The following is a 10,502-nucleotide window of genomic DNA, read 5'->3' on the forward strand; positions in this document are numbered from 1 at the left end:
CAGCCCCGTGGGGGCGGGGAGGGGGCAGAGAAGTCGCGACTCCACACACCAGCAGCTGCCAAGCCTTTAATTCACTCCAGACGGCGCCACTTCGCCCGACAAGAGGCTCGGAGGACACTGGCCGCGGCGGAGCGGGATGCGCCTTGGCCGTGGATGCTCACACTGCCCGGCCGGCCCCGCGGGGCTGAGGGTGGGACGGCCTCTCCGCCCACGGGTGTCTCCCAGCGCCCAGGCCCGGCCACTCGAGCTGTCCCTGCGCCTCACCCTGGCAGTGGCCCCCCCGAGGCAACCCCCCCAGGGCCTCTGCACACACGACCTGGGACCCCAAAAGGAGGGTTTCTGGGGGGGACGGCAAGGCCCAAAGTTCAGAACAACTCAGGGGAGCGGCGGGGAGACGGCCCTTGGCGGCCCAGCTGGCCGAGCCGGCTAGGACAGCGAGGTGATGTTGGAGCGGCCGCCCGGGGGCGCCATGATCTTCTGGGCCGTGCGCCGCGCCACGTGGTCGTCCGCCTGCGAGCCTGCGGAGGAGGATGGGGGCCTCGTGGGCCGGGAGCCCTGGCGCCCCACGGCCACAGGCCAGGACTGACCGTCCAGTGAGGCAGCCGCTCTGCTGCCCGGAGGGGGTCTCGGCCTGGCCTGCGCTGCCCGCCCCGGAAGGCAGCGCCACCTTCGGACAAGGCCGGACTTTGAGGGGAATCCCTGCTCCTGCACCCCGGGTCTCATCCGTCTGGGGAGGGGACGAGGCGGGACGCCGGCCGGGCCACCCCTTGGGGTTGAGAGGACCTGGGGCTCGGGCCTCTGCAAGAATCAGTCACTCGCTGGGCGCACAGCCGGCCCTGAGCAGAAGCCGCAGTTGGGACCACACCCCTGGGCCAACCCAGCGTGTCCCCGAGTGCCCACAGATCCTCCCCTGGGGCCCACGGGGTCAGGGCGCAGGGCTGTGAGGGCTGGTGGAGGGGCACGCCCAGAGAGGGGGTGTCTGATGGCCCCTGGGCTCGCAGCGACAGCCCCAGGGTGCTGACTGCGGCAGGGGACACGGCGGAGCTTCCCAGCTGGCCTCGCTCCCTGGTGGCCCGGCCCCTCCCCAGGTGATCCAAGTTGCTGTGCTCGGGGGCAGGCACAGCCCCCAAGCGCCCTGGGGCAGGCACAGGCTGGGCCACGCTGGGCAGAGCCTACCCGTGCCCACTCACTCACCAGACAGGCTGAACCCCGACTGGTGCAGGTTGCGTATGGCGGGGACTGAGATCTTGCTGGAGCAGGACGCTCGGGCCTGGGCGCCGCCCCCGGGCTTGGCGGGCACCATCACCTCGTGCACCGGCCCGTCGTAGAGGCCTCGCGGCACGCCGTGGATCTCCGCCAGCTGCAGGCCAGGGGCCGGTGTGAGTGCTGAGCGCCAGCAGCCAGGGAGCCAGTGCCCGGCCTGGATGGCACCTGCTCCACGCACCCGTGCACACGCCTTTGCACGTGCCTCCCGCCCTTCCCCACCCCCGGCCCCTGCCCCTCCCCACACCTGCCCAGCGCCTCCCCTCCCCCCACACCCGCGCAAGCGCCTCCCAGGAGCCCAGAGCCGCCCGGGTGGGAGGCACCAACAGCCGTGAGAGGCGCTTCTCTTTGGAATGGTCAGGCCCCACCCCGCGTCCACCTCTCCGAACTGGTGTTCCTGGTCCCCCCTAAGAGGGGGGCCCTGGGACTATCCTCCCTCAAGTGGCCCCAAAGCAGGAGGCGCTTCCCAGTAGCCCTGAAGAGGACAAAGCCTCCCAGCCAGCACCTGCCCTGAGGGGTCCCAGCACCCCGAGTGTGGCCGGCAGAGCCTGGGGTCAGCTCTGGCGCCTCTGCCTGCCGGAGGCAGACCCAGAGCCTCCCTGGAGGAGGTGGCCCCCCGGGCGCTGCCCCGGCCCCTCCCCCCGTGGCCTGTGCGCAGCCCCAGGGCAGCGTGGGGGTGGATTGGGCGTGCGGGGCATGGTGGGTGGGGTGTGGCCTCGTGGGGTGGCTCGCAGTGTCCAGGGGAGGAGGGCGCCGGGAAGTGCCCACCGGCTGCTGGACGCACGCCTCTGCCCCAGGGCCTCTGGGCGGCCGGGGGCTCACCAGCAGCTGCACCTGACGGTCCCGCCATGCTCCTGCTCGGTGTGGCCCATGGAAGGCTCCGGGGTGCCCGTGCCCTGGCTGGCTCCGCCCCCGACTGCCGGGGTGGTGGGGCCGGGCTGGCCGAACCCGCAGGACACAGAGGAGCAGGGACTTGGGCGCGCCTGGGCCGCCTTACCCGGTTCCGGGCTTTTATCCTCTTGTACACAAATTCGGGGAAGGTCTTCCGCGGGATGAAGCGGCCAGAGCCGGGGGTGGCAGACACGACCCCGTCTTCCAGCACCACGCGGCCCTGGCTGATGACCACCGCGGGGGCCCCTCTGCACTCCAGGCCTTCGAAGATGTTGTACTCCACGTTCTGGGGGGAGGTGCGGCTGCAGCTCTGCAGCGCTGGGCCCTGGCCCCTGCCCGCCCGTGCCCTCCACCCCGTGGCCGGCGTCCCCAGGCCCGCGGCGGTCCTCCACAAGCTCGGGGTGACGGGTCAGCGTGGACGGGCCAGCCTGGCACCCGTGCCCAAGTCGCTGGGAAGGACGGGGTGGGGAGCGCAGCAGTGGGGGTGCACCCTGTGAGGAGCCGTCCCTGGGGGCTCCCCAGCCCCATCGCAGCTTAGGGCCAGGCCTCGCCCTCTGTGCCCAGCTGCGGCCGGTCTGCGGCCTGCCCTGCCCTGGCTTGGGCCGGGGTCTCTTACCAGGTGGTGGCTCTTAGCGGAGATGATTTTTGTGGCCCTGGGGTTCCAGAGCACCAGGTCTGCGTCGGAGCCCACAGCCACGCGCCCCTTCCTTGGGTAAAAGTTGAAGATTTTGGCAGCATTCGTGCTGGTCACGGCCACGAACTCGTTCTCGTCCATTTTCCCCGAAGCCTGGGGAGCAGAGGGGGAGCTGGGGCGGGGCGGGGGGCGGCGAGGCCCCTTCCCTGAGCCTCAAGCCAGGCCCTAGGGTGGTGGGGGCCCTGCAGGGCTTGGCGCCTGGTTTCTGGCTGGCTCTGTGGGTAAGTAAGCGATGCCCCCCTGAAGGTCGAGACTGTCTCCCTGGGGTGGCCAGGAGGCCCCCCACGGGGCTCCGGGCTGGGGCTGCGGGGCAGGCCGGGGGCCGGAGGGCTGGGCGGGGCAGTGATCGCGTCCAGTGGCCCCGCTAGGGGCCGGGACCCTTGTCCCCGAGCTGCGGGTACGGGTGAGGTCCTCGGGTGGCCGCAGACCCGGGGAGGGGAGGGCCGCCCTCAGCTGCAGAGCCTCCTCGGAGCGGCCAGAACCGCGCCGGGGCCGCCCACGCCCGCCCTTGTGCTCACCACGCACTTCTCCCAGACCACCGACAGGCGCTCCTCCACCCCGTTGGTGCCCTCGGGGATGAGCGTGAAGTCGTCCTTGCCGACAGCCTTCTGGGCCGTGGTGAAGGTGCAGTGGGCACTGCCAGTCACCTGGAGGTCCCCGCTGAGGGCAAGGGAGGGGGTCGGGGAGCCCAGAGGGGCTGACGGTCTTGAGCCAGCAAAGGCCGCTCGGCCTTGCCCACCCAGCCTGGGGGGCGCCGGCAGTGGGGCTCCGGGTTGATGGGGTCCGGGTTGTGGGGGGCGCCTCCCGGATAGGACTGGTCAGAGCCACGGTCCAGCCCCGCGGGCGGGGAGGCCGAGCAGCGCCTCACCTGGACAGCAGGGAGGTGAGGTGGTCGGCAGTGGTGGGGTCCGGGTTGATGGGGGGCGAGGTGACGAAGGCGGCGGCCTTCGCCCAGTTCTTGCTCCAGTAGTGGGACCCGTCAGCGCCCAGACTGGCGGTCACCGGCTCCCCGAACACGACCACGCCTGGGGAAGGCGGCCAGAGGTGCCGGGCCCGCCGCTGGCCCCGCCCGCCGCCCTCCAGGCGTGCTCTCCGCTGGGACAGCGCCGGGGCCTCCCCGGGCAGCCAGGGCCCGTCCGGGGAGCCAGTTCCTTGGAATGTGGTGTGGGGACCCCAGGCTCCTGTCACCCCCCCCCCGAGCCTGCCCCGGCCCCGCTCCGACAGCCCAGGGGTCACGCGGGCCCTGTGGGGCCAGCCCAGCAGCCTCAGCTGGGCCTGCAGGTGCCTGGAATGCTCGGGTCCTCAAGGGGCCTGCCGTGCCAGGCCAGGCACGCACCCGCGGCACCCCACTGCTGTGGCCGCGCGTCCCGCAGGCCTGGGAGGTCTGGCCGGGCCGGCCGCTCACCTCTGCGCCTGGCCTGGGCGACCAGGTCGGCCGCTGACTTGCTCATCACCTTGGTGACGTACAGCGGGCAGTTGGCCTGCCTGGCGATGGTGACCGCCCGGTACACAGCCTCCGCCTCCACCTGGGGACGGGGCGCTCAGGCCGCGCGGGGACCCTGGGCCTCCAGACGCAGGCGGCCACCCGCAGGACCCCGCCTCCAGCCACCAGCAAGGGCGTGGGCCATAGCCATGGGGACGGGGGGGGGGGGGGGCGCCTCCCAGACAAGACCGGTCAGAGCCACGGCCCAGCCCTGCGGAAGGTGAAGCCTGGGGTGCAGCCGCGGGGCCCTCGCCTCTCTCCTACCTCCTCGGGGTGGCTGAGCACGTGGCCCTCGGGCCCGGTGACGCCCAGCTCCAGCAAGCGCTTCTGCTCCTGGGTGGACGGGAGGATGTGGCTGCAGAGCCTCGGCCTGGGCCCGGGGCCCCAAGAGAACCCCAGGCCTGCAGACCTCTCATGTGGGGCCCCGCCCCCCGAACTGGCTGTGGGCCCCTCCCCCCAGCACAGGGAGCCCAGGGAGAAGGGGTCTGGGAGCAGGGGTCTGTGGGCACCGGGGCGTGGGTGAGGCCCCCGAGGCACTGCGGGGCTCCCGCCCAGGGCTGTCTCACCCCCGCCCCTCCCCAGGGGCTCGTGCAGATGCGCTGGGGCTCTGCAGAGTGGGGGGACCACACGTCTCCTACAAACACCCTTCATTCTTGACATCTGGGCCTCAGCCTCATGCGCCGCCGCGGGGCTCGGCGGGGGCAGCTGGGAGAGCAGCAGCCTGGCGGGCACAGAGTCCCCGCATGCCAGCCCGGAGCCGCCCCGGCTGGGACCCAGGGGGGCGCTGGCCCTGGGCAGCTACTCATCAGAATGGGGGCGTCCTTCCTCCTTGGGGACCTGTGGGTACAGCACCCACACAGAGGGGCGGGGCACCCGCCCCAGGCCGCACCTCCGCCACGATGTCCCCGTTCTCCGCGTGCACTTGGGCCAAGGCTCCCAGGTCGCGGATGAGGCTGAAGATCTCGTACATCTGGGGAGGTGCCGGGGCTGCTGGGGGGCCGGACCTCCCAGGAGAACGGCCCCGCCCGCCCCCCACACCCCGCCCGCCCCCGCCCCCACCTGGCCGTCAGTGCACTGGCACCTGTCCTTGTACGCCATGAAGACCAGGAAGGAGTTCACACCTGCGGAGAGCCGGGGGGCAGGCGGCCGGGCCCCTGTCTCCAGAGGCCCCGGCCAGGGCCGCCTCTCCTAGGGGCACCTCACGGACGGCCCGGGACACCCACTCCCCGGGAAGGTGCTAATGGGAGGAGCCAAGTCCTGTCGCAGGGAAACGGAGCCCCCCACCCCCACACGCGGCCACTCCCCGGGGACGCTGGCCCTGGAGAAGCCGGTGGAGCCGCGGGGCCGCAGGGGGCCATCCCGTTCCGCTGGGCAGGGCTGCGGTGCCGCCTCACCCTTGTCCTTGACCAGGGCCTCCAGCTCCTCCTTGGTGCTGTCGTGCCAGCGGGGGATGTCCACGTGCAGGGAGTAGTCGCAGCAGGCCCCGCTGTCTGCCCACTGCCGCCACTGCTCGTAGGCCGCCAGCAGGCCCACGCCGGCCTCGGGGAGCACGTGGTCCACTGCGGGGCAGCGCGGTCAGCCCAGCCCTGACTCCCGCCCTCCGCCGCTGCAAGACCCCGACTTCTGGGCCTAGGGCGCCTCTGCCCGGACCCCCCAACACAAACAAACACACCCTCCCTTCATGTGGCCCCCAGGGCGCCGCTGAGGGGCGCCCGCTCACGGCACCCTGGGCACCTCGTGGGGGGCCCTGCCTCGGGCACTGGTCCCCAGGGTGTGACGTGGGGCCCAGCCGAGCCAGTGGCAGCCACGCAGCCAGCCTGGTGGGGCGCATGGGGACCCTCAGACAGGCCTGAGCCACAGACACCCTCCAGGCCTGGGGCCAGGCGCCCAGAGCCCTCGAAGGCTTCCCTGCTGAGCTGGGAGGTGACGGGACAGGCCGGGCTGGTGGGGCAGCGGCGCTGCGTCGTCCTTCTGCAGCATGGCTCCTCCTCAAAGCCTCGCCGCGGGGAGTCCGGCGTGCCGACCGCAGGGCGGGCAGCTGGGGCAGCGGGTCTGGGGCAGTGCCCTCCCTGGCCAGGCATTGGGCTTCCAAGCCCCGCCCTCGGCAAGGTGCCGGCTTCCCGCAAAACAAGTACCTGGACCCACACCCTGGCGCTGAGTCCCGGGAGCACGCCGGAGCGGAGCCAGCAGAAAGACCCAGAGCAGCCCAGGGCGGGCACTCGGGCCGGCCACCCCGGAGGGAGATGGCCCTGAATGCCTCTCGCAGGGCCAGACTCACGGATCATGGTGGTGCCCCCTGCCAGGGCCGCCTTGGTGCCCTGGCAGAAGTCGTCAGCGGGGCTCATGCCCAGGACGGGCATCTGCAGCCTCGTGTGCACATCTACCCCTCCGGGCAGGACCATCAGGCCGTGCGCATCGATGGTTTTGATGCCCCCGGGGACGATGAGGTTCTCTCCGATTTGCCTGGAAGCAACAGAGGCCCTGGCGGCTCGGCTGAGGCCCCGCCCGCCGTGGCGTCTCCTCGGGCTGTCCGGGCCACGCCAGGGCAGACGCGGCTGCCGCCTTGCCTTGGAGCCCGCGAGCCGGCGCCTGCCGCGCGCTCACCTGATCAGGCCGTCCTCCACGTAGACGTCGGCGTGGAAGGACTGGTCGTCGTTCACCACCTTGCCGCCCCGGATCAGCAGGCGGTCACTCTGCGGAGACGGGACGGGACACTGGCTCCCCGCACACGGGCGGCGCGATGCCCCCCTTGCAGGACAGCGTCCGCCGGCAGATGACGGGGTGGCCAGGCCTGTCCCGGGACCCACCGCGTGGCCCGGTGGCCTCTGGGCCCGGGAATGGGGCAGGTGCGTGGGCACAGCACGCCGGAGGGGCCCTGCCCCAGGCGGCCCCCGCGGTGCCACCACCACGCTGCCCCTCTGGACCCGCAGAGGCGGCTTTGACGTCGGGTTTGGTCTGGGCGCAGCCGCCACGGGGGGCCAGTGCCTGGCTTCAACCCCCAACCGCCCCGGTGCCCACCAGGGGGGGACAGAGGCGCCAGGGCCCCTGCTCTGCCCCCTCAGGAAGACCCTGGGGCTCGGGGCCCCCTGCCTGCCCCCCAGTCTCCAGGCACCAGAGCTCAGACTCCGGGGCTTGGCTGATTCGGACCCAAGAGGGAAACGCCTGCGGGGGGCCTGGGCTCACGGGGGGGGGGCACCCTAGACGCATGCCCCCAGGCGGGTCCTCTTGCCACCCCCACCCCACGCGCCCCCGGCTGTCCTGGACTGGCCTTGGGTGAACCCCTCTGTGCGGCAGGCGCCGGCTCCCCCTCCCTAGCGTCTGGGACGTGCAGGCCGCCCCAAGGGGCGCCCCCAGCCTCCGAGCGGGATCCCAGAGCCCGCGGGGCGCCCCAGGCCGGCGCGACCCCGAGGCCGGCGCGGCTTTGTTCCCCCCGGGGTCGCCCTGGGCCGGGCCTGGGCGTGCTGGGGGCCGCCCGGCGGCGGGGGGCGCTCGCTGCCGGCCCGAGCCCCGCGGACCAGGCTCCGGCCGCTTTGTCTGCGCCGGACAAAGAGCTGCGGGCGCCGCGCGGCGGGGTCGCCGGCCGGGCCGGGCCGGGCCGGGCGGGCCGGGCCGGGGGCAGCTCCCACTCGGGCCGCGGCCTCTCGGGCGCGGGGCCGGCTCCGGGCGGGGCGGGCGCGGGGCGCCGGGGCTGCGGGCGCGCGCGGGGCTCACCGCGATCCGGGGCGCGCTCTTCTTGCCCGGGAAGGACATGCTGCTCCTCCTCGGCGCCCTCGCGCTGCGGCCGGTCCCCGCGGGCACGGGCGGGCACGGGCGGGCACGGGCGGGCGCGGGGCGGGCGCGGGCGGCGCGGGGGCACCGGGGGCGACGCGCGGAGCTGGGGCGCGTGCGGGGGCGCCCGGCGTCTGCGCGCGGAGCTGGGGTCCCGCTCCTGGCCCCGCCCCGCGCCCCGCCCCGCGCCCCTCCGCCCACGCCCCGCCCGCCAGGCCCGGCGGGAGCCCCGAGTCCGCCCGCGCCCCCGCGCCCCTGGCGGGGAGGAGCCCCGCGTCTGCTCAGGCGCGGCTCCCCGAGGCGAGGCCCCCGGGCGGCAGGGCCGGCCGGCCTCAGGCTCAGGCCCCGGCGCGCCCTGCACAGCCCCGCTGCCCGGGCAGGGCCGGCCGGGCGCGTCCCGAGTGCGCGCGGCGGAGACGCCTCCCGAGACGCGCCCCCCCGCGCCCCCCCCGCCCTGCAAGGGACGCGGACTCGCGGGCAGGCCGGGCGGGGGACGGGGCTCCGCAGCCAGAGGAGCCGGTGGGGGCTGCTGCGTCCCCCGCTCCTGGCCGGAGGGCGGAGGCCGGTGCTGGCTGAGCGCCGCAGACTCGGGGCGCCGGGATGGGGCGCGCCCAGGAGGGAACCGGCGCTGTCCGCGCAGTGAGTGCTGAAGCGCCGGGCCGCCTCCCAAAGCGCTGCCGCAGGCCCTGGGGTGCGGTGGGTCCCCCCACCCGCTCAGCCCGCAAGAAGCAGGGTGGGGGGCAGCTCGCAGGCGGGAGAGGCCGCCACTGGAAGTCACTTGCCCAGCCCCGGGGAGACCCCGCCAGCAAGGCGGCCCCGGCTCGCCCGTCTGTGGCCAGCGGCAGGCTGGGGCGTGTGTCCAGCTGGCTGCTCCGGGCGGCCCTGAAGGGGGGCTTGGGGCCTGGGGCGAGAAGCAGAGGGACTCGGCCCGCCCAGGGCCACAGGCGGGGCACCCTCGCAGCCCACCCCATGAGGACCGGTCTGCAGACCCAGGCCTGCAGGTTGGCAAAGCACAGCGGACACTCCCCGGCCCCAGCTCCTGTGCCCCTCGTGGCCAGCACGAGCCTCTGCTCCCCATGGTCGCCTGGGACGGAAACCCGCGCACGTGGGCCACTCGCAGTCCCCCCTTCCCGAGAAGGGCAGGGCGCGCCCAGCTGGCTCACTGGGGGAGCGGCCGGGGGCATTGGGCGCCTCTGGCCCCAGGGCTGCCGCCGGGTGACGGCCCCGGAGCGAGGAAGGGGCAGGGAAGGCGCCCCCTCCCCAGCAGGCAGCGGCCCCGGCTCCCCCCGGGGAAGGAGGCGTTTCTGCTCAGAGAACGGACACGGAACACGGAGTGGCGGCGTGACCACGAGCCCGAACTTTAATCCCGTGGGAGGGGCCTTGGCTAGTCTAAGATTTAAAACAATGTCCTATTAAAACTGTACAATCATTTACAAACGAGTAAAAATTCTCTGGTCTGTGTCAGAGGAATCACAATACAAAAATAGGCGTCGGCTTTGGGAAGCGGCCGTCGCGGGCGGTGGGGGCGCCGCCAGCGCGGAGGGTGGCGCGGGAGAACGCAGGCGCCTGGCACACCCCGCGGGGCCGGTGCTCGCTCTTTTTTGCGTAAATTTACAATAAAGCTCTTAAAAAATATACAGTGAACAAATATACGATTTGATACATGTATTTACAACTCGTTTTCCTGAGCCGGACGTACCCGTTGCCGTGTTGAAACACACTCGTGCGAAGGCCCAGGACGGCGGGGAGCCGGGGCGCGACTCCTGTAAGGCACTCAGGTGTCCTGGGGCTGCGCCCGGGGGCAGGGCGCTCCAGGAGGGGCTGGGCGCCAGGGTGGGGGGGGCATGTGGCAGGCAGCTGTGCCCTGGGCCGTGTAGACGGGGCACCCGCGGCGCAGGCCCCCTCCAGGCCCACGGGGCGTGATGGGCCACCCGTCCCCATGGGCTGGCGAGCGTGCCAGGCAGGCCCTGTTTGCGCAAAGGCTGGGGTGTCTCCAGCCCCCAGGCGCTCGCTGCCCGCAGCCTGGGGACGCCCCACGCGCTGTCCTCCTTTGCCCTTCCTCGGCAAAAGCCCAGAACGAACATGCTGGGTTCTGTCATCAGGCGAAAAGGCGCCGTGGACACAGGAGTGGACACGCCAAACAAGAAGCTTCGGGGACAGGTGGGCCACAGACGCCCGCACACGCTGCCCCAGAGGCCGCAGCGCCCCGGCGCCTCCCTTCCGTCGGCCTTGCCCTGCAGGTCACTCGCTGAGGGCGGGGGTGGGATGTGGGACCCTCCAGGCGGGAGCCCAGCAGCCGCACCTCAGCGATCCCAGACCCCCTGGGCCTCGGGGTTCCTGCACAGCTGCTGCTCCGGGCGGGGCGCCTGGCTGCGGCTGCCTCGCCACAGCCCCCGGGCGGCC

At 73.3% G+C, this 10,502-nt stretch overlaps 1 protein-coding gene across 1 annotated transcript; it reads right to left on the minus strand.

Annotated features, from left to right (window-relative positions):
- Positions 1–26: 26 nt before the first annotated feature.
- DPYSL4 (dihydropyrimidinase like 4) lies at positions 27–8,127 on the minus strand. Its single transcript, XM_037497101.2, has 14 exons — positions 8,043–8,127; positions 6,936–7,024; positions 6,610–6,794; positions 5,726–5,890; positions 5,391–5,452; positions 5,221–5,301; positions 4,596–4,664; positions 4,254–4,374; positions 3,717–3,873; positions 3,367–3,508; positions 2,771–2,941; positions 2,261–2,440; positions 1,195–1,360; positions 27–518 (listed from the first exon to the last, which is right to left on the minus strand). Exons 1-14 carry the CDS (start codon positions 8,079–8,081, stop codon positions 427–429), a joined length of 1,719 nt encoding a protein of 572 aa, XP_037352998.1. The 5' UTR covers positions 8,082–8,127; the 3' UTR covers positions 27–426.
- Positions 8,128–10,502: the final 2,375 nt, after the last annotated feature.

The sequence above is a fragment of the Talpa occidentalis genome, unplaced genomic scaffold, assembly GCF_014898055.3.
Source record: "Talpa occidentalis isolate TD23 unplaced genomic scaffold, MPIMG_talOcc4v2.1 talOcc4.8, whole genome shotgun sequence".
NCBI lineage: Eukaryota > Metazoa > Chordata > Mammalia > Eulipotyphla > Talpidae > Talpa > Talpa occidentalis.

What these genes read in the sequence shown, in the direction of transcription:
- DPYSL4 (XM_037497101.2), bottom strand. Translation starts at nt 8,081, where the DNA reads ATGTCCTTCCCGGGCAAGAAGAGCGCGCCCCGGATCGCG. An exon ending in AGAGCGCGCCCCGGATCGCG is followed by an intron (nt 7,025 to 8,042) that starts GTGAGCCCCGCG and finishes CCGTCTCCGCAG; the next exon opens with AGTGACCGCCTGCTGATCCG. An exon ending in CTCACCTCCCTGCTGTCCAG is followed by an intron (nt 3,509 to 3,716) that starts GTGAGGCGCTGC and finishes CCTTGCCCTCAG; the next exon opens with CGGGGACCTCCAGGTGACTG.